This window comes from Triticum aestivum, chromosome 5D (assembly GCF_018294505.1).
Source record: "Triticum aestivum cultivar Chinese Spring chromosome 5D, IWGSC CS RefSeq v2.1, whole genome shotgun sequence".
Taxonomy (NCBI): Eukaryota; Viridiplantae; Streptophyta; class Magnoliopsida; order Poales; family Poaceae; genus Triticum; species Triticum aestivum.
Genome location: NC_057808.1, coordinates 467,853,449 through 467,877,024, shown reverse-complemented (window position 1 = coordinate 467,877,024; position 23,576 = coordinate 467,853,449). Strand labels below are relative to the sequence as shown.

Sequence of the window (23,576 nt, the reverse complement as noted above, 5' to 3'; positions counted from 1 at the left end):
ACATCAAAACACATAAACTCATAATACCGATCGTCACCGAACGTTAAGCGTGCGGACCCTACGGGTTCGAGAACTATGTAGACATGACTGAGACACGTCTCCGGTCAATAACCAATAGCGGAACCTGGATGCTCATGTTGGCTCCTACATATTCTATGAAGATCTTTATCGGTCAAACCGCATAACAACATACGTTGTTCCCTTTGTCATCGGTATGTTATTTGCCCGAGATTCGATCGTCGGTATCTCAATACCTAGTTTAATCTCGTTACCGGCAAGTCTCTTTACTCGTTCCGTAATGCATCATCCCGTAACTAACTCATTAGTCACATTGCTTGCAAGGCTTATAGTGACGTGCATTACCGAGAGGGCCCAGAGATACCTCTCCGACAATCGGAGTGACAAATCCTAATCTCAATCTATGCCAACTCAACAAGTACCATCGAAGACACCTGTAGAGCACCTTTATAATCACCCAGTTACGTTGTGACGTTTGGTAGCACACAAAGTGTTCCTCCAGTATTCGGGAGTTGCATAATCTCATAGTCATAGGAATATGTATAAGTCATGAAGAAAGCAATAGCAATATACTAAACGATCAAATGCTAAGCTAACGGAATGGGTCAAGTCAACCACATCATTCTCTAATGATGTGATCCCGTTAATCAAATGACAACTCACGTCTATGGCTAGGAAACTTAACCATCTTTGATTCAACGAGCTAGTCAAGTAGAGGCATACTAGTGACACTCTATTTTGTCTATGTATTCACACATGTATCAAGTTTCCGGTTAATACAATTCTAGCATGAATAATAAACATTTATCATGAAATAAGAAAATAAATAATAACTATATTATTGCCTCTAGGGCATATTTCCTTCAGAAACAAGGACACGAGCATTTCCAAAATGAAGTTGAAATGGTAGTTACAAAATATTATTAAAACATCAGAGAGAATATAGAGATGAATGAGTTATTGACCAGGAATCTAAAAAATTTGGAACCAAATATGAACAAGCTGCTCTTAACATTAGTACTATGACACTCGCATTTGCACTTGACGATCTGATAACAGTTATCACTGTAGTAGTACTGTACTTACTAACACTCAATAGCAGCTTTTGGAGACGAGCTCTATTTTTCTTTTCGAAAAGAAGGATAACTCTGTCCCTGCATTGAGCGATGCACACAACAATTTTTATAGAATTATTTAACAAGATCTTACAAAATAAATACATGAATCAACCAAAGACGTTTTTCTAGCGAAAATTGTCGTCCTACCTACAAGGTTGATGGTGTGTCCTGACCTAGCCGGGAGCACTAACTGGTCTAGGAGACCCTCAGCGTGCACCGCATGTGCACGTTATAGAATCTGTCACTGCCATCTTTTGTCATCCCATCTTCAGGAGTAATCAATGCATTGACCTTGCCAGACCCTTCTGCCATCGACGCCACCATGATGTCAGACAACATCACTGACCACCCTCCTGCGCGCGCCCATCAAACAGTATCCAACACAGAGACCTCGCTGCACCTTGCCGCAAAGACTCGCCGCCGTCGATAGTGTAGATGGCACACCGCTCCACCTTGGTCACCGCACGAGAAGCATGCGGAGACCTGCGCCCAGCCATCGAATCCAAACACTTGTCCCTCCAGCCGATGTACAACCCCAAAGATGACGCCTCCATGGGGGTGAGGGCGCATCGACCTCACCTTCATCCGATCTGGAATCCAAATCTGGGGTTTCCCCCACGGCGCACAGGAACGCAAATCGCCCCACAACACCTCCAACGAGATAACGACGCCCACGGGCGCCGTCGTCGACAGTTACGGCTGAGGCCGAATCAAGCTTTCACTGGCAACCTCGCGCCCATCACCGGCTGGTCCACCAGATCCTCCTCCACCGTCATCCAACACACCCCATGGGGACGTCCCTGCCGCCGAAAACCGCCCACGACCGGAGCCGCAGCGGTGTCACGACCCAGAACCGCCGCCCCGCCTGGGTGAGTCATCGACGACGGAAGAATCTGCATCGTTGTGCCACTAACGCCGGAGGACGCCACGTCAAAGCAGGACACCCGTGCGAATATCCACCGCGACTGCGAAAGGAAGCCCCTCCCCTCCCCGCCAGCATCATCCGCTGCCTGGCTTTGCTCCGCGTCGCTCCGGCGGCGACAAGGAAAGGGGCTGCGGCAGCCCCTAGATTGGATCGGGAGGGAGGGAGGAGACGGAGCTTGTTTTTTGAAAAAATTGAAAAACATATTTTTAAGTGCCAAGAAATTCTGAAAAAATCATACACGTTCATATTAATGTGTTTAACATGTGTGTAAAGTATGATGATGGAATACATTATGGTAAGAGCTACACAAAAAAGACAAATTCATGCATTTTCATAGCAAACATAATGTATATCATCTTCTAATTTTACACACATATACTATACATCTGTATGAATGTGTGTGATCCTTCAAGATTTTTTTTGAACTTGAAAATGAGGTATTAAATTTAAAAAAAATAAAGGGCTCCATGGAGCTCGTCCTCCATTTAGCATTTTCACTTGTAACAATATACTCTCTCCATTCCTAAATATAAGTCTTTTTAGGCATTTCAAATGGACTACAACATACGGATGTATGTAGACATATTTTAGAGTGCAGATTCACTCATTTTGCTTCGTATGTAGTCACTTGTTGAAATATCTAAAATGACTTATATTTGGGAACGAAGGGAGTATGACCCTAAGTTTTATGATGGTAGTATTTTCTTTTTGCGGGAATGGTAGTAACTAATTGTCATGATTTTTAGTATCATCATACTACTAGTAATGAGGATACATTTACCATAGCTTCAGTATATTTTAGTATTATCATAATAGTGAGGATACATTTGCCACAGCTTGCGTATGTTTTAGTACCATCATATAATAGTGAGGATACATTTACCACACCGCTCCGTCTGGTGAAAAGTGATGAATATTACCACCATGGTAACTTGTTCTTGACCGCCATCACATGCTGCTGTGTAGCGCCACCCCGTCCCCTTGCGAGGTCCCCTCGGTGGTGAGGCCGAATCCGAGCGGGAAGAGCGGGTCGTAGTGCGCGTCGCCGACGTTCATCGGCAGCTGGTCCACCGACTTGAACCACGTCCGCGCCAGCCTCCCGGTGAACCCGTAGTCGCCGAACAGCGCGTCGGTGACGCCCTGACCCTCCGAGCCGGGGAGCCACGCCGCCACCAGCGCGTCCGATGCGGCCAGGAGCGGCTGCGCCACCATTGGCCGGCCGCTGATGAGCACCGTCGCGCACCGCACGGCGCCGCACACCGCCTGCACGGTGCTCTGCCCGGGCTCCGGGATGGTCAGGTTCAGGTTGTCGCCCGCTGTCTCCGTGTACGGGTGCTCGCCCACCGCCACGATCGCGTAGGAGAAGCCGCCGTTCCTGACGAACTCCGCGTCCGGGTTCTCCGCGAACACCACGGTGGTCGACGGGTCCACGGCCGCCCTCACGGCGTCGAGGATGGTGATGCCCACCGTGATGCGCCCGGAGTCGCCCTGCCACTCGATCGTCCAGCCGCCGCACTGGTAGCCCAGGTTGTCGGCGTGGCTGCCGGCAACGAGGATCTTGGGCGCCTTCTTGGACAGCGGCAGCATCGGCGCGTCGCTCGTCTTGCCATTCTTCAGGAGCACCAGCGACTTCCTCACCGCCTCCCTCGCCAAATCTCTGTGCTCCTGCATATACCAAGTAGCAGCACACCATAAATCAAGAATTCAGGAGCTCAAGCAAAAAATTCTGAAGTCGGCAGCAACTTTCTGAATTCAGTACCAGAGTTTCATCAGTCAGTACCTGCTTGCCTAGCTGCTCAGCCATGGCGGGATCGGCGTAAGGGTTCTCGAACAGGCCCATGGCGAACTTGACGCGCAGGATCCGGGTGACGGCGTCGTCGATCCTGCTCATCGGGACTACTCCGCTGTTGACGTAGCCAGTCAGGATGCTGATGAACTGCGTGTAGTTCTTAGGCACCATGATCTGCAACATCAGGAGAAACATCAACCTCAGCAAGCAACACTACATTCACATCACAGAGTCAGTCTCCCGTCTGTCTTGCTCACCATGTCAAGGCCAGCAAGAACAGAAGCCTTGACCGAGTAGGGGTAGTCCGCCCCATAAGGGGTTGTGAGCTTGTCAATGCCCATCCAATCTGAGATCACGAAGCCCTGCAGTCAAGATGCGACAACGGCAATGAACATCTGAAAATCTGAAGACTAGGAGCAAGAATCCAACGGGTGAAGAACACCACGAGTGCAATTGTTTTCCCTTCTTTTCTACCTGGAATTTGAGCGTGTCCTTGAGGTATCCAGTGACCAGATCTTGGTTGGCGTGCATCTTGACCCCGTTCCAGCTGGAGTAGGAGATCATGACGGTGGAGACGCCCTTGGCGAGGGCGTCGAAGTAGGCCGGCATGTGGATGTTCATCAGGCCCTCGCGGTTGATGACCGTGTTGTCCTCGTTGATGCCGTTCACCGTGCCGCCGTCGCCGACGAAGTGCTTTGCGCAGGCCACCACCTTGTTCCTGCAGTTCCCACAAGTATCTGTACTGAATTCTTTCTACATAGTGTGATGGTGGCAGTTCCAAAGTGTTCGTGGACTGGATCTTACTTCCCGGCGACGAAAGGCATGCCGCTGGTGAAGTTCTTGGGGACGTCGCCCTGAAGGCCCGGGATGAGCTCCGTCATGGACTGCACGATCCGGCGGTCCTCGCTGTAGCTCTCGTAGCACCGGCCCCACCTCGGATCTCTGCACACCTGTTCATGATAAGGGAAGCAGCAGGTGAGTGAGTGATGGTGTCGGCAAACGCAATTCAAAACTCACAAAGTGTTGCTCAGAGATTTAGTTTACCGCGATGCACGGCGCGAAGGCGTACTGGATGCCGGTGGCTCTGACTTCGAGCGCCGTGGCCTCGCCGATCCTCTTCACCAGGCCGGGGTCCCGGGTGGCGCCGAGGCCGACGTTGTGGGGGAAGATGGTGGCGCCGTAGACGTTGTTGTTGCCGTGCACGGCGTCGATGCCGTAGATCATCGGGATGCCGAGCCGCGTCGACATGCAGGCCCTCTGGAAGCCGTCCACCATGTCCGCCCACTCCCGCGCCGTCGCGCCCTTCCGCGGCACGCTCCCGCCGCCGCTCAGCAGGCTGCCGATGAAGTTGTCCCTGAGCACCTCCGGCGTCGCGACCAGCCGCTCGATCTGCGTCATCTGCCCGATCTTCTCCGCGAGCGTCATCCGCCCCAGGAGGTCGGCGACGCGCGCCTCCACGGGCTGCGTGGCGTCCTTGTACAGCGCGTGGTCGGCCCCAGCGCCGAGCACGGCGCAGAAGAGCAGGAGCGCGGCGAGCGCAACGCCGGGGTGGCCGCCGTCTGCCATGGCGTGTGATGGAGGCAGGACGCGTTCCACGGCGAGAGGAGCCGAGGACGGTGCAACAATTTATAGAGAAGGGCGGGGCAGGTGACGGCGAGAGGAGCCATGGCCGTCGTGCGTCGCCTGCCGTTCTCCGCGTTCGAGAGATGCGTGATTTTTCGGATCAAGTTGCATGAATTATTGACAACGGCGCATCTGTCGGGTCAGATTAGATATTCAAACATATCTATGCACATGCGGGACCCGGCAGCCGCTACTTTGGGTAACCCATGCCGGACAAGCAAGCAAGACCCCAAACTGAATAATGGAGTGCTCCATGGGGGTGTGCGAAGGGCGTGGCACCGACCCCCGAGGGGAAATTTTCTTTTCTCTTCTTTTCTTGAATTCTCGGATGTGAATAAAGAGCGCCTCCAAGGGTGCGTTCGGTTCACATTTCTGTGTAGGGCATTTTGCATGCTTGTCCCGGTTGGACCTGTTTGAACTAATGCATGCTTAGAAAAATAACATTTGCATGTAGTTTGGTTGTTTGCATTAGGCTTCGTGCATGAGGGGAGTAATTAGTTAGCACGCTGTTTGGTTGTCTGCGTCGCTGTTGTTAGACAAACAACATGTTGTTTGATTGCAAACGGCTAAAAATGTGATCACCATTTTTCACAAATGGTGACCTCACCACACGCACACCGAACATTGTCTTGTCCTAGCTAGAAAACAAATGTCAGTTTATCCTAACCACTAGCAAATGACAGTCAAGTTATTAAGAGCCAATATGGTTGAATAGGGGAAAGTTGAACGATGCTAACTAGGTGGAAGTTCATCATCATCATCTTCTTCTTCTTCTTCTTCTTTAGATCCTTGTCTGACCTCTGATATCGCACATTGTCTGAGCCCACTCCAACCTTTTGTTCTTCCATGCTTCATTGTCAAACGCCTCCATACCATGGCCGGAGCTGATCACCTCATCAGGAGTCGCCTCTTCCTCCTCCGACACGAGTTCATCAATTCCCCATTACAGGATCCAGTTGTGAATGATGTAACATGCAAGAACAAGGTTGACCTGGGTAGGGTAAGGGTGGAATGGCTTCTGATCCAGGATCTTAAACCTATTCTTCAGAGCTCCAAATGCCCTCTCAACCGTTACTCTAAGGTTGGAGTGTCTGAGGTTGAACAGTTTTGAAGGAGTCCTAAGATAGTTCCTACCAGAGAACTCGTTCAGATGGTACCTGGTTTTCCTGAAGGGTGGAAGAACACCTGGACGACATGCATAGCCAACATCTCCTAGGTAGAACTTGCCATCGGGGATATTGATGCCATCATGATGACTTATGTTGTCACTGAGAATGTTAGAATTATGTGCGGATCCTTCCCAGCCAGCCAGCACATGTGTGAACTTCAGATCAAAGTCAACAACAGCAAGCACATTTTGACTTGTGTAGTGCTTCCTCCCTCTATATGCTACAACTTGTGACCTCGGCGTACTGGCAGTGACATGAGTACCATCTATTGCCCCTATGCAATCCTAGAATGGCACTACAAGATGGTGTTATGGCTACAACAGAACAATAACAACATATGAATGCATGAACTACATACTGCCAGTGCTCACCTTGAAGTATGGATACCATCTTGGGCTAGTGCGAATCTTGGTTGCAGTCCGGCTAGTTGGTGACACGATCATCTCTCCTCTGAGTTCCCCAATAGCATACACCACTTGCTTGAAGTACCTGGAGATGATCTCCATTGATCTCCTGAAGGTGTTGTGTACAACCCTGAACCTCTGGCTATGACCAATAACATGGAGGAACATGACTACTTGTTCTTCCATAGTGGTGTGGATACTATCTTCTAGCAGTCCCCTGCTCCTGAACATCTGCACAAGACTGGCGAAAGGTGCTCTTTTCATTCGAAGCATCCACTGAGCCTCAGTGTTGTTGCAATTGTAGATGTACTTCAGATTGGCTATCCTCTCCGATCCTGGATTAACATCGGACCATATCGGATGAGAGGTTTGTCACTCCGACGAGCAGCTCTCTTATGGACCAACGGGATCCAGGCCTGAACCGCAACTATTAGCGTTGCTGCCTGAACTAGAAGTTTTTTCTGTTCATCCACAACCTAAGCGACATCCATATGCGGTGAGCAATGGCGCAACCGAACCTAAACACTCCTACCAAACGACCTAACAGAGGAGGGGGGGGGGTAGCTTACCAGCTTCGGGGTCGGGGGAGACATGGCCGAGACGAGGACGCTCGGGCGGAGTCGAAGAAGAAGGGGATAAGAAGCTGCCGCTGCCGGGGAGTGATGATGCCGCCACCAACGCCGACTCCGCCGTTGCAGCCGCAGATCTGAGTCATCGCCGCCGCTGGTGCCAATAATAGAGGAGGGCTTTTCCTAGAGCCAGGGTGAGCGAGTAAAAGGGGTGGTGAGAGTATATTTCGCGCCATCCCGCCTCCGCCAATTTACCCTCCTGCCATCTCCAACCGAACCCCCCTGCATCGCGCCCTACGCCGCGTCTTCCTTTTGTGCCCGAGTCAGCCTGGCGCTAGAAACGGCCGATTTGAGCGTTCCCAGCGAGCCAGGCTCTGGGGTGCTTTAAGTTTCGTGCCTATGTGAGCCATGCCTGCTTGCACGCAACCAAATGGCCCATTTTCATCCGGCCCAGGCTTGGTTGGGCTGTATGCGGCCTACCAAACGCATCCCAAGCAATTCCCTTTCCCTATTTTTTTGCCGGTATAGGGTGAGTTAGATAAAAAGATCATGCTCCAGCAATCCTTTTTCTTGAAAAAGGGCATCGGCGTGCGAGAGTGTCCTCCGTGCCTGTCATTGTGCGTGTGCCTCCCACCAATGCCTCCTTGGCATGCTCTGCACCGTCTGATCTTTGCAGCTGCTCCGCATCCGATCGGTTTAACTCCAGGGTCCATGACGCATGGACCGCGAGCGCGACCCGGGGCTACCCCTTTGCAAGGCTTTGCGTCGCTCTTGCGTGTCGTCTCATGTGCTACTCCGTGCACACCAGGTAAACCCGAGTTGGCTTGTCAACATCGTTCATGTCCTGCCGGGTTGCTTCGTTAGCGCGAGCCTCGTGCGTGGAGCTTGCCCGGTTACGTGCGTGTGCCGGACGCCTCGGGGCATTGGTCTCGCATCGCGCATGCCGCCTTGCGATGTGTGTCTGGGCTATCTGCCTACCTGGTTGTTTGGTTTCCCATGCGTGGGCTTATTTCTAACTTCTACTGTAGGCTGCCAGGATGCCCTGTTGCCCTCGCCCTGCATGTGTCGCCTCGTCTATTGAAAGGGCGTGTGACCAAGCACCCTTCCTGTGCTTGGCCAGCCTTTATTGGCAGGCCCTGAATGCGTATTGTTTGCCCAGCATTCATCGGGTGCGTGCTTTGCTGAGTCATTCACATGCTCCCAACAATCTGTCCATGTGTGTTTGGTCGGCCTCTCTCGCCGCCTCTGAGACGTGTTCTTGCCAACGTGTTCCCGGGTGTTCAAGTGGACAACTGTTGGTGTGTGTGGGCGGACTGTTGGGAGTCGGATGCTCCGAGCTCGCCTCATAGACAGGTGCCTTCGTCCCTGTGTGTCTAGGGTTGGTAGGCACTGGTGGGTGGGTGCTTGGGGTGTGGTATGTCAGTTTGTTGCGGTGCGTGGGGGTGTTCTGGTATGTAATGGGGCGTGGTCTTCTTCTTCTCCCTTGCTTGCCCCTCACACAATTCTCTTTTCATTAATGAGATGGCTTCTTCGAGTTTTCTCGTCGTTCGTGCTATTTTTATTGTCGGTGGCGATCGATGGCCCATTAGCTTTACGTGCTTTCTATTGACGTCGGTGATGTTCGAGGTGGGTTGTTTCTTCCCTGCGATGCTCGTGTTGTTTTCTCTCTCTTTATGGGTGCTTGTTGCATTTGGTTTCCTTTGAGCTTCTTCTCCTCACTCATCGTCCTTTTTCTTTCCTCCTCTCCATTGCAAGTCCTCTTGGTGGTTGTTTGTTCTTTTTTGTGCCTATTCTTAGGCCCGCATGCTGTTGTTGGAGATTGGCCGCTTCTCCACTGTTTTGGTCCTGTTGTTGTCGGGGTACACAAACATGGTTGTTTATTCCCCCTGACTTGTGCATGGACGAGGAGCCTCCGCCCCGACAGCCGGGGCTTGACGAAGGAATGGCTACACCAATGTGCAAAGCAAGACCAAGCCAGAGAAACCACTCTTCGTGATATCAAGGAGCAGATCAAGAAGACCAAGTCAATATACAAGACAGAATAATGCCACCTTGGGAGGGCCTCCCTTGCCGGGCAGGAGAGCCTGGCTTGGTCGAGGCCACCCCAAGGACAAGTCCAAGATTTCCCCGGCAGGCTTGCCGGGTCCGCCAAGAGCAAGGAATCCCGCCAAGGCACCACCGCTCCACCGCAAAACGACACAAGTCACTTATCGGTGCGGTGTCGAGCCCACAAGTGATTAGGTGGCCTCCACTAAGCACGTGGCAGCCCGTTGGAAGACTAATTACCCTCATATGCCTCCCGTCGAAAGGCGTGTCAAACAGACAAGCAGAAGATGATTAAGCGGCACGGCAGGCTTGCCGGGCTTCGCCCTCAGCACGACACCTAGCAGTTCATTTAATGCACTTTGTCCTAACTGCCAGAGTTAGGTATGATAGCACTGTTAGCTATCTAAATCACTAGATAAAGACTGTTTTGCCACTGTGGTTACCCCTTGAACTATAAAAGGAGGTCTAAGTCTACCTAGAAAGGGATTCGGACCCTTGCACACTTGTACGCGCGTAGCATCTCTCCCCGAGGCCACCTTGCCGGGTTAGAGCGCTGCGTGTTCATCGTGTTCCTCCATCCAATCCACCAAAGCAGGAGTAGTGTTTTACGCTTTTCAGCGGCCCGAACCTGGGTAAAAACCACCAGTGTCACCACCATCATGTTGTTTCATGGCCTCCCCTCTTTGTGCAACGTGATCTTCCCCCTTGCCGAACCACAAGGGGCCGATGGCCCCATAGGTGGTCGTGTTCTCCCACAATATCTTTGGCGCGCCAGGTAGGGGGAATCGCTTGCGCGAACCCGAGGCTGTGAACAGCGCGTCAATCACCATTTTCATCATCACCCTCTTCATCAATGGCTTCAAAGAAAAGAACGATGCTACTCCCTAGCCTCGTCCCCTCCAGATTCCATCGCTCGCCTTCGCCGCGGTGGCGGCGACGACGAGGACGAGGGACGACGGCACTGCGGATGACATGGTTGGCCCGAATGGCATGGCCACTATGCTACCCATGGCCAGAAGAAGGGGCGAGACATGCGGTGGCACCGCCCCTTCTTGTGGCCCCCTGTGAGCGCATCCGATCCCAAAGGGTGTCGTTTGGGCGGCGGACGAGAAAACGGCGTGCAATTGACCCCCCCTCCCTTCCTCGTCACTCACCAATGATTGGGCGCGTTATGGTGAGGCCGCCAACATCGATAAGCCTGCGTGGAGCTCGGTCCTGCATTTATCCCACCAAGGGTAAATCCTGAGTTGAGCGCTGGTGCGAATCTGTTGGTTGGCACTCCCCGCAAGCGAGCCCCGGCAAGGCCTTCTGCGCCAGTGTGTCCTTCGCGCTAGACACCAAGGGATCATTGGAAGTAAAGAGAAAGGAGGGGGAGACCGATTCTTTTCCTTTTCCACCGTATGTCATTAGCTGTAAACGTTTTTTGTTGACTCCCCTAGCTCGTGCTGGGGCTGGGTGCATAACTAATGGACTGCCTAGTCCCTTCCTTTTTGATCCTTTCCATTTTTCATCTTTGCGGAGTGAAAATGGATATGCGAGCACGATCTCCTAGGAGACACATATAGGAGGGGCAACCACGGATGGAAGAGAAGATATTATGCATAACCAAGTGTACTCCCCGGCAGGAGGGGAACATAGACAAAAAGATAAGTTGGCGTGCTTGTTTAACTCTTCTTTGGAGTTTGCACTTGCACATCCCTCGGAGAACCAACGGTTTCGCATGAAAAATCCTTTGTACGATGGAACCTTACTGTATTTTTCTGCGCCCTCGCCTTGTTTTGGAGCCTACTCAACAAAGTGGGTGGCAACGTCAAGGACTGTCAAGGAAAAACCCACCGGTAGCGTGTCCTTGCCGGCTGAATGCTAAGGACCCGTTCGTCAAAGCAATCGCGACAGTATGCTATTGGCGGGCAACCAAAGTACACAAAGGAAACTAACCATACGAATATCAATGGGTAAACACAAGAAGGATAGCGTGCATTAGCATAATAAATATCAGTTCGACAAGCATTGAAGCAAGAACAGTACGGAGCCTAAAAACGAGATACATATTGTGTCTTATTACAGGACACCACGGCAACAAGAATAGTTCAAGGCTGGGCCTGGCGACCTCCGGGAACCCTTGGAACTGAGAGAACCTTGTCGGCAAGGGGACCGGCCTTAGCCGCGACAGCAGAGACATCGGCGCCTGGCGGCAGCTTCTTGAAGCCATCGGCAAGATTGAGGTCTGGATGGTAGAAAGCGAGGTTGCTCAAGACCAGAAAGAGGGCGTCGCGAGCAAGCTTCCGGGATTCATCAACAAAGCATGCGGCCCTGTCGTCCTCATACATCTTCAGCCCTTCGATCAGGCCTTCGAAGAAGAGCGTCAGCTTGGCACTTGGGACTTCATGCTTGCTAACAGAGAAGGCCCAACTCTTCATGTCCATATTTGAAATCTGAGCAGTGAGGCGTTCAGCTATATCTACCATGCTCTTGATCCAGAGGTCACGCTGCTGGATTTGGTTCTCAAGCTTCTCTTCTGCGTCCTTCTGGAGAGTGCGAGCCTTGTTCAGATTAGTCATCAGCAATTTCTCGCGGGCACCGGCAGACTCAATTTCCTTCTCCAAGGAGCAATCCTGGCCTTTATGTCAGAAATAACACCGTTGGCGGTATCAAGGTCCTGGATCTTGAAGGAAAGCTGCGATTACACCACCTTCAGGATGGTCTGTGCTTTCTGCGCTTCCTCTTTGAGAGCCGCAAAAATCTCCTTGTCGCTCCCGGCAAGGTCCTCCGTCAACTTGCTCACTTGATTTTCAAGATCAGTCTTGGCAGCAGATGCGGCAGCTAGCTCGTCGGTAACCTTTTTCAGCTGGGTAGAGGATTCAAGGGTGAGCGCGTCAAGCGTGGCCTTGTGACTGTCCTCCAAATCCTTGGTACGCTGCTGGACAAGAACCTCCACTTCCTCATCCTTGCCGCGGAGGGTGGCTTCGAGGTTCCGTTCCCGAGCAGAGATGTCCTTCTCCTTGGCGTTTAGAAGCACTTCGCGCTCCACCAAGCGGACCTCCCGGGCAGCAATATCTTCCTTGGCCATGGTCAGCACCTCCTCTTGCCGCATGATGGAGTGGGATTGCTTCTTGTACCATTCTCGCAATTCACTGCCCTTGTCCGTCAGTTTCTTATCCATAAGAACAGGAGAATCACGCTGCTCCTTGACTGCCTGCCACTTGAGATCATAGATGTGCTGCGCACCTTTGAGCCCTGCTGCCACGGATTCTAGGAAGGCTAGATCCTTTGCACTATCAGCAGAATCGCCAGCTTCTACAACCCTCCGGGACAACGTCGCCAGTATGCGTCTGATCTCTTCATCAAAATCCACGCCCGCTGCAGCGCACGAGCCAGAAGCTGCGAGCCCGGGTTGGGTAAGGACTAATGCCAACTTGCTTGGGGAAGGATGCGAAGCTGCAGCCAGAGGATAGTTCATGGGGAGAGGGCCCATGGATTGGAGAGGAGCTTTCTCCTCAACGACCATGCCTAGGCCAGAAGTGCTGCCGGGAGTTTTCTCTGTCTCTTTTTGGGACCCCTGGATATCCCCGGCAATCTGTTCATGGCCTTCTGCACCAGCAATCTTGGTTGCTTCCTCGGCATCACTCTTCCCAATACTGGCCACCTCTTCCAAGAGCTCAGGTTCTTCAATAAACGGAGCTACAAGTAAAATCAACAGATGCAGTAATTGAAGGAAATATGCCCTAGAGGCAATGATAAAGTTGTTGTTTATATTCCTTATATCATGATAAATGTTTATTATCCATGCTAGAATTGTATTAACCGGAAACTTGATACATGTGTGGATACATAGACAAAACACCGTGTCCCTAGTAAGCCTCTACTAAACTAGCTCGTTAATCAAAGATGGCTAAGTTTCCTAGCCATAGACATGTGTTCTCATTTGATGAACAGGGTCACATCATTAGGAGAATGATGTGATGGAGAAGACCCATCCGTTAGCTTAGCATAATGATCATTAAGTTTTATTGCTATTGCTTTCTTCATGGCATATACATATTCCTTTGACTATGAGATTACGCAACTCCCGGATACCGGAGGAATACCTTGTGTTATATCAAACGTCACAACTTAATTGGGTGATTATAAAGATGCTCTACAGGTATCTCCGAAGGTGTTTGTTGGGTTGGCATAGATCGAGATTAGGATTTGTCACTCCGAGTATCGGAGAGGTATCTCTGGGCCCTCTTGGTAATGCACATCATAATAAGCCTTGCAAGCAATGTGACTAATGAGTTAGTTACGGGATGATGCATTACGGAACGAGTAAAGATACTTGCCGGTAACGAGATCGAACTAGGTATGAAGACACCGATGATCGAATCTCGGGCAAGTAACATACCGATGACAAAGGGAATTACGTATGTTGTCATTGCGGTACGACCGATAAAGATCTTCGTAGAATATGTAGGAATCAATATGAGCATCCAGGTTCCTCTGTTGGTTATTGACCGGAGAGGTGTCTCGGTCATGTCTACATAGTTCTCGAACCCGTAGGGTCCGCACGCTTAACGTTTGATGATGATTTTGTATTATACGAGTTATGTGATTTGGTGACCAAATGCTGTTCGGAGTCCCAGATGAGATCACGTACATGACGTGGAGTCTTGAAATGGTCGACAGGTAAAGATTCATATATTGGATGATGGTATTCGGACACCAGAAGTGTTCCGGGGGTACCAGGTGCATATCGGGTCACCGGAACGGGTTCCGGGCATCCCCCCGGCAACTACATGGGCCCTAATGGGCCAAGAGGGGGACAGACCAGCCCCTAAGGGGCTGGTGCGCCCCATGTAGGCCAAAATAAGGGGGAAGGAAAGAGGAGAAGGGAGAAAGGAAGGGGAGGGATTCGGCCTCCCCCTTCCTTCCCTCCTCCCTCCTCCTTCCTTCCCTCCTCCCTCCTCCTTCCTTCCCCCTCCGGATGGATATGGAAGGGGGAGGCCGAATTGGGAGGCGCCCAAGTAAGATTCCTCCTACTTGGCGCCCCCTTGGCTGCCTCTCCTCCCCTCCAACCTATATATATATATATATATGAGGGGGGCACCGCTAGAACACACATCAACAGTTGTTAGCCGTGTGCGGCGCCCCCCTCCATAGTTTACACGTCCGGTCATATTGTCGTAGTTCTTAGGCGAAGCCCTGCACGGATCACTTCACCATCACCGTCACCACGCCGTCGCGCTGACGAAACTCTCCCTCGACACTTTGCTGGATCAAGAGTTCGAGGGAAGTCATCGAGCTGAACGTGTGCAGAACTCGGAGGTGCCGTACGTTCGGTGCTTGATCGGTCGGAACGAGAAGAAGTTCGACTACATCAACCGCGTTGTCAAACGCTTCCGCTTTCGGTCTACAAGGGTACGTAGACACACTCTCCCCCTCTCGTTGCTATGCATCTCCTAGATAGATCTTGCGTGAGCGTAGGAAATTTTGGAAATTGCATGCTACGTTCCCCAACAGTGGCATCCGAGCCAGGTCTATGCGTAGATGATATGCACGAGTAGAACACAAAGAGTTGTGGGCGGTGATAGTCATACTGCTTACCACCAATGTATTATTTTGATTCGGCGGTATTGTTGTATGAAGCGGCCCGGACCAACCTTACATGACCACGTTCATGAGACCGGTTCCACCGACAGACATGCAACTAGTTTTGCATAAAGGTGGTTGGCAGGTGTCTATTTCTCCAACTTTAGTTGAATCGAATTTGACTACGCCCGGTCCTTGTTGAAGGTTAAAACAACACTAACTTGACGAAATATCGTTGTGGTTTTGATGCGTAGGTAAGAACGGTTCTTACTAGAAGCCCGTAGCAGCCACGTAAAACTTGCAACAACAAAGTAGAGGACGTCTAACTTGTTTTTGCAGGGCATGTTGTGATGTGACATGGTCAAGACATGATGTGATATACGTTGTTGTATGAGACTATCATGTTTTGTAAAAGTTATCGGCAACTGGCAGGAGCCGTATGGTTGTCTCTTTATTGTATGAAATGCAAACGCCATGTAATTGCTTTACTTTATCACTATGCGTTAGCGATAGTTGTAGAAGCAATAGTTGGCGAGACGACACGACGCTACGATGGAGATCAAGGTGTCAAGCCGGTGACGATGGAGATCATGACGGTGCTTTGGAGATGGAGATCAAAGGCACAAGATGATGATGGCCATATCATGTCACATATTTTGATTGCATGTGATCTTTATCTTTTATGCATCTTATTTATCTTAGTACGGCGGTAGCATTATAAGATGATCCCTTACTAAAATTTCAAGGTATAAGTGTTCTCCCTGAGTATGCACCGTTGCGACAGTTCGTCGTGCCGAGACACCATGTGATGATCGGGTGTGATAAGCTCTATGTTCGCATACAACGGGTGCAAGACAGTTTTGCACATGCGGAATACTCGGGTTAAACTTGACGAGCCTAGCATCTACATACACGGCCTCGGAACACTGGAGACCAAAAGGTCGAATGTGAATCATATAGTAGATATGCTCAACATAGAGATGTTCACCATTCAAAACTACTCCATCTCACGTGATGATCGGACATGGGTTAGTTGATATGGATCACGCGATCATTTAGATGACTCGAGGGATGTCTATCTAAGTGGGAGTTCTTAAGTAATATGATTAATTGAACTTAGTTTATCATGAACTTAGTCCTGATAGTATTTGCATATCTATATTGTAGATCAATAGCTTGCGATGTAGCTCCCCGTTTATTTTTGATATGTTCCTAGAGAAAAATAAGTTGAAAGATGATAGTAGCAATGATGCGGACTGGGTCCGTTATCTGAGGATTATCCTCATTGATGCACAGAAGAATTATGTCCTTGATGCACCGCTAGGTGACGAACCTATTGTAGGAGCAGATGCAGACGTTATGAACGTTTGGCAAGCTCGGTATGATGACTACTTGATAGTTTAGTGAGCCATGCTTTACGGCTTAGAACCGGGACTTCAAAAACATTTTGAACGCCATGGAGCATACAAGATGTTCCAAGAGCTGAAATTGGTATTTCAGACTCATGCCCGAGTCGAGAGGTATGAGACCTCTGACAAGTACTTTGCCTACAAGATGGAGGAGAATAGCTCAACCAGTGATCATGTGCTCAGAATGTCTGAGTACTACAATCGCTTGAATCAAGTAGGAGTTAATCTTCTAGATAAGATAGTGATTGACAGAGTTCTCTAGTCACTATCACCAAGTTATTGGAACTTCGTGATGAACTATAATATGCAAGGGATGACGAAAACGATTCCCGAGCTCTTCGCGATGCAAAAATCGGCAAAGGTAGAAATCAAGAAAGAGCATCAAGTGTTGATGGTTAACAAGACCACCAGTTTAAAGAAAAGGGGCAAAGGAAAATAAAGGGAACTTCAAGAAAGAATGGCAAGCAAGTTGCCACTCACGTGAAGAAACCCCAAGCTAGACCTAAGCCTGAAACTGAGTGCTTCTACTACAAAGGGAATGGTCACTGGAAGCGGAACTAGCCCAAATACTTGGCGGATAAGAAGGATGGCAAAGTGAACAAAGGTATATTTGATATACATGTTATTGATGTGTACTTTACTCGTGTTCATAGTAGCCCCTGGGTATTTGATACCGGTTCAGTTACTAAGATTTGTAACTCGAGACAGGAGTTGCAAAATGAACATATACTAGTTAAGGGGAAGGTGACGATGTGTGTTGGAAGTGATTCCAAGGTTGATCACCATCCCACACTCCCTTTACCTTCGGGTTAGTGTCGAACCTAAAATAAATGTTATTTGGTGTTTGCGTTGAGCATGAATATGATTGGATCATGTTTATTGCATTACGGTTATTCATTTAAGTCAAAGAAGAACTGTTGTTCTGTTTACATGAATAAAACCTTCTATGGTCATACACTTAATATAAATGGTTTATTGAATCTCGATTGTAGTGATACACATATTCATAATATTGATGCCAAAAGATACAAAGTTGATAATGATAGTGCAACATACTTGTGGCACTGCCGTTTAGGTCATATTGGTGTAAAGTGCATGAAGGAACTCCATGCAGATGGGATTTTGGAATCACTTGATTATGAATCATTTGATACTTGCGAACCATGCCTCATGGGCAAGATGACTAAAACTCCGTTCTTCGGAATAATGGAGCGAGCCAATGAGTTATTGGAAATTATACATACCGATGTATGTGGTCCGATGAGTGTTGAGGCACGCGGCGGGTATCGTTATTTTCTGACCTACACAGATGATTTGAGCAGATATGGTTATATCTACTTAATGAAACACAAGTCTGAAACATTTAAAAAAGTTCAAAGAATTTCAGAGTGAAGTGGAGAATCATCGTAACAAGAAAACAAAGTTTCTATGATCTGATCGCGGAGGCAAATATTTGAGTTACGAGCTTGTCCTTCAATTAAAACAATGTGGAATAGTTTCACAACTCACGCCACCTGGAACACCACAGCGTAATGGTGTGTCCGAACGTCATAACCATACTTTATTAGATATGGTGCGATCTATGATGTCTCTTACCGATTTACCACTATCGTTCTGGGGTTATGCATTAGAGACAACCACATTCACATTAAATAGGGCACCATCTAAATCAGTTGAGATGACACCGTATGAACTGTGGTTTGACAAGAAACCTAAGCTGTCATTTCTTAAAGTTTGGGGTTGCGATGCTTATGTGAAAAAGTTTCAGCATGATAAACTCGAACCCAAATCGGACAAGTGCGTCTTCATAGGATACCCAAAAGAAACTGTTGGGAACACCTTCTATCATGGATCCGAAGACCAGATCTTTGTTGCTAAGAATGGATCCTTTCTAGAGAAGGAGTTTCTCTCGAAAGAAGTGAGTGGGAGGAAAGTAGAACTTGATGAGATAATTGTACCTTCTCTCGAATTGGAAAGTAGCTCATCACAGAAAACCGTTCCCGTGATGCCTACACCAACTAGAGAGGAAGCTAATGATAATGATCATCAAACTGCAGCTCAAGTTACTACCAAACCTCATAGGTCAACCAGAGCACGTTCCGCACCAGAGTGATACGGTAATCCTGTTCTGGAAGTCATGTTACTAGACCATGATGAACCTACAAACTATGAGGAAGCGATGATGAGCCCAGATTCCGCAAAATGGCTTGAGGCCATGAAATCTGAGATGTGATCCATGTATGAGAACAAAGTATGGACTTTGATTGACTTGCCCGATGATCGGCAAGCCATAGAGAATAAATGGATCTTCAAGAGGAAGACTGACACTGATGTTAATGTTACTGTCCACAAAGATCGACTTGTCGCAAAAAGGTTTTCGACAAGTTCAAGGAGTTGACTACGACGAGACTTTCTCACCCGTAGCGATGCTTAAGTCCGTCCGAATCATGTTAGCAATTCCACACTATGAAATCTGGCAAATGGATATCAAAACTGCATTCCTTAATGGATATCTCAAAGAAGAGTTGTATATGATGCAACCAGAAGGTTTTTTCAATCCTAAAGGTGCTAACAAAATGTGCAAACTCCAGCGATCCATCTATGGACTGGTGCAAGCATCTCGGAGTTGGAATATACACTTTGATGAGTTGATCAAAGCATATAGTTTTATACAGACTTGCGGTGAAGCCTGTATTTACAAGAAAGTGAGAGGGAGCACTACAACCTTTCTGATAAGTATATGTGAATGACATATTGTTGATCGGAAATGATGTAGAATTTTCTGGAAAGCGTAAAGGAGTGTTTGAAAGGAGTTTTTCAAAGAAATACCTCGGTGAAGCTACTTACATATTGGGCATCAAGATCTATAAAGATAGATCAAGACGCTTGATAAGACTTTTGATGAGTACATACCTTGATAAGATTTTGAAGGAGTTCAAAATGGATCAGTCAAAGAAGGAGTTCTTGCCTGAGTTGTAAGGTATGAAGTTGAGTAAGACTCAAAACCCAACCACGGCAGAAGATAGAGAGAGAATGAAAGTCATTCCCTATGCCTCAGCCATAGGTTCTATAAAGTATGCCATGCATTATACCAGACCTATTGTGTACCTTGCCATGAGTTTGGCAAAGGGGTACAATAGTGATCCAGGAGTAGATCACTGGACAGCGGTCAAAATTATCCTTAGAGGACTAAGGAAATATTTCTCGGTTATGGAGGTGATAAAGAGTTCATCATAAAGAGTTACATCGATGCAAGCTTTAACACCAATCTGGATGACTCTGAGTCTCAATCTGGATACATATTGAAAATGGGAGCAATTAGCTAGAGTAGCTCCATGCAGAGCATTGTAGACATAGAAATTTGCAAAATACATACGAATCTAAATGTGGCAGACCCATTGACTAAACTTCTCTCACAAGCAAAACATGATCACACCTGAGTACACTTTGGGTGTTAATCACATGGTGATGTGAACTAGATTATTGACTCTAGTAAACCCTTTGTGTGTTGGTCACATGGCGATGTGAACTATGGGTGTTAATCACATAAAGATGTGAACTATTGGTGTTAAATGACATGGCGATGTGAACTAGATTATTGACTCCAGTGCAAGGGGGAGACTGAAGGAAATATGCCATAGAGGCAATAATAAAGTTGTTATTTATATTTCCTTATATCATGATAAATGTTTATTATCCATGCTAGAATTGTATTAACCGGAAACTTGATACATGTGTGGATACATAGACAAAACACCGTGTCCCTAGTAAGCCTCTACTAGACTAGCTCGTTAATCAAAGATGGTTAAGTTTCCTAACCATAGACTGTGTTGTCATTTGATGAACGGGATCACATCATTAGGAGAATGATGTGATGGACAAGACCCATCCGTTAGCTTAGCATAATGATCGTTAAGTTTTATTGCTATTGCTTTCTTCATGCATATACATATTCCTTTGACTATGAGATTATGCAACTCCTGGATACCGGAGGAATACCTTGTGTGCTATCAAATGTCACAACGTAACTGGGTGATTATAAAGATGCTCTACAGGTATCTCCGAAGGTGTTTGTTGGGTTGGCATAGATCGAGATTAGAATTTGTCACTCCGAGTATCGGAGAGGTATCTCTGGGCCCTCTCGTAATGCACATCATAATAAGCCTTGCAAGCAATGTGACTAATGAGTTAGTTATGGGATGATGCATTATGGAACGAGTAAAGATACTTGCCGGTAACGAGATTGAACTAGGTATGAAGATACCTACGATCGAATCTCGGGCAAGTAACATACCGATGACAAAGGGAATTATGTATGTTGTCACTGCGGTATGACCAATAAAGATATTCGTAGAATATGTAGGACCCAATATGAGCATCCAGGTTCCACTGTTGGTTATTGACCGGAGAGGTGTCTCGGTCATGTCTACATAGTTCTCGAACCCGTAGGGTCCGCACGCTTAACATTCGATGACGATTTTGTATTATATGAGTTATGTGATTTGGTGACCGAATGTTGTTCGGAGTCCTGGATGAGATCATGGACATGACGACATGTCTCGAAATGGTCGAGAGGTAAATAGTCATATATTGGACGATGGTATTCGGACACCGGAAGTGTTCCGGGGGTACCGGGTGCATATCGGGTCACCGGAAGGGGTTCCGGGCATCCCCCCGGCAACTACATGGGCCTTAATGGGCCAAGAAAGGGACAGACCAGCCCCTAAGGGGCTGGTGCGTCGCATATAGGCCAAAATAAGGGGGAAGGAAAGAGGAGAAGGGAGAAAGGAAGGGGAGGGATTCAGCCTCCCCCTTCCTTCCCACCTCCCTCCTCCTTCCTTCCCCCTCCGGATGGATATGGAAGGGGGGAAGGCCGAATTGGGAGGCACCAAGTAGGATTCCTCCTACTTGGGGCACCCCCTTGGCTGCCTCTCCTCCCCTCCAACCTATATATATGAGGGGGGGCACCGCTAGGACACACATCAACAGTTGTTAGCCGTGTGCGGCGCCCCCTCGATAGTTTACGCCTCCGGTCATATTGTCGTTGTGCTTAGGCGAAGCCCTGCGCGGATCACTTCACCATCACCGTCACCACGCCGTCGTGCTGACGAATCTCTCCCTCGACACTTTGCTGGATCAAGAGTTCGAGGGGCGTCATCAAGATGAACGTGTGCAGAACTCGAAGGTGTCGTACGTTCGGTGCTTGGTCGGTCGGAACGAGAAGAAGTTCGACTACATCAACCGCGTTGTCAAACGCTTCCGCTTTCGGTCTACGAGGGTACATAGACGCACTCTCCCCCTCTTGTTGCTATGCATCTCCAAGATAGATCTTGCGTGAGCGTAGGAAATTTTTGAAATTGCATGCTACGTTCCCCAACAGTAATAAGAAACCAGATACTGCTAAGTCGAAAACCAAGAAGCAAGATAATTCAAGGAACCAGAAACAAAGACAAGTGGATTACCCGGTGGTGTTTGCTGTGGGGGAGCGTCCACCTCCCCAGCAACACCAGTTGCCGGCGTGCGGTCCATATCCGCTCCCTCGGTGGCTGCGACCTCGACACGAAGAGACCCCTCGGAAGAGGCCCTTGCCAGTGATTTCTCCACTTGGACTTTGGTTGGGGTGCACCCCTCTCGGTGGGCCCCACCCTGCTAGATCTCACTTTCTCCCTTGGCAGGGGATGAAGCATGTTCCTCCGCATCTCTCCAGGCGGGCGAAATCTGCCCCATGCCTACGCGCCGGGGGCTGGCCTGGGGGCTGGGCACGGGATCCCCTGTCCTATCCCCCGCCACACCTGTACTCGCCAAAGGATCCGGCGCCGCCGTGAGCTTGCTTCGTTTGGCCAGCTAGGCGAGGGGTTCTTCATCTCTGTCAAGTCAACAAAGAAGATTGAATCAACAACTATCAAGTGCATAGTACCTCAGCAAGAAGCTCAGCTGTTCTCCTTACTCTGGGTCTACGAGCATGGAGCCCAGCGCGTACGCCGCAGGTGGCGGGGTCGCCCTGCCCCTCTTTAGAGTTGGAGGAGCAGAGCTTCCCGACAGCCTTGAGCTCTTCGGTGGGGCCGAGGCCTCTGGTGGGATCGACCTTTGCGAAGAAGCTGGGCTTGATTGGGGGCTAGGATCAACTCCTGTAACCGCACGTCGCTTGGCGGGTGGGGTCTTGGCCTCCGACAGGCGAATGGATTAGCGGCGTACCACCTCTGGTTTGTCGCTCTTAGAGGCGATCTTCTTCACCCTCTTCACGACCGATGAGGAGGCAGGGGCCGTTGTTCTCCGGCCGGCCCGCTTGCGAGGGCGTTGACTCAGATCTGGCTCTGGGGCTTGAGGACTTTTTGCGAGCCATCCTTCCTCCGCCTCAGGTTGCTCTGCCTCCTCTGCAATCCGCTTTGCAATGAACGCCACTTCTGCCTTGGAGGTGCGCTTGATAAGATCGTCTCCACCCTGGAAGCCCTTTCTTCCAAGCTGGAGACCCACTCTACCTCTGCATCCAGTTCAGGCAATTGCCAATCAGCCGCGACTCCATAAGCATTGCAATCAGGCATCCATTTCAGATTTTGGTCCCAAGCAGAGTTAAGATGCAAAGGGACAGTCCCTACCGGCAAATGGAACGGCCCTAGGCTGCCGAATAGTTGTTCGCACAACCAGCCATGGCCGTATATCGAAAAGTTGTTGACGGGACTTGGGTAAAGACAAATCCTATCAACGGAATTCCCATATTCACAGTCAAACCTGTCCCTCTTCTGCAGCGGTGCGATGCGGCGCCAGAGGAAGTCAGCCCCCACCCGCTTGATGGTTAGCCCGGCAGCTTTAAGGCGGGTAATCCTGTTCAGCGTCGGGCGAAGCCTGTCGTCGGTAAGGCCTGGCTTACTCCAGTCGTGGCCGTGCGTGACGCATTCAGTCCGCGCCGCGTAGAACTCCGGGGCATCCTTGTCCTGAAT

The 23,576-nt window shown here is 49.3% G+C and overlaps 1 protein-coding gene across 1 annotated transcript; it reads right to left on the bottom strand.

Moving 5' to 3' along the window:
* Positions 1-2,844: 2,844 nt before the first annotated feature.
* LOC123122838 (beta-glucosidase BoGH3B) lies at positions 2,845-5,456 on the bottom strand. The gene is made up of 6 exons (XM_044543200.1): positions 4,895-5,456; positions 4,655-4,800; positions 4,325-4,568; positions 4,108-4,212; positions 3,842-4,024; positions 2,845-3,726 (listed from the first exon to the last, which is right to left on the bottom strand). The coding sequence occupies exons 1-6, from the start codon at positions 5,414-5,416 to the stop codon at positions 3,010-3,012; spliced, it is 1,917 nt and encodes a 638-aa protein (XP_044399135.1). The 5' UTR covers positions 5,417-5,456; the 3' UTR covers positions 2,845-3,009.
* Between the last annotated feature and the right edge of the window lie 18,120 nt (positions 5,457-23,576).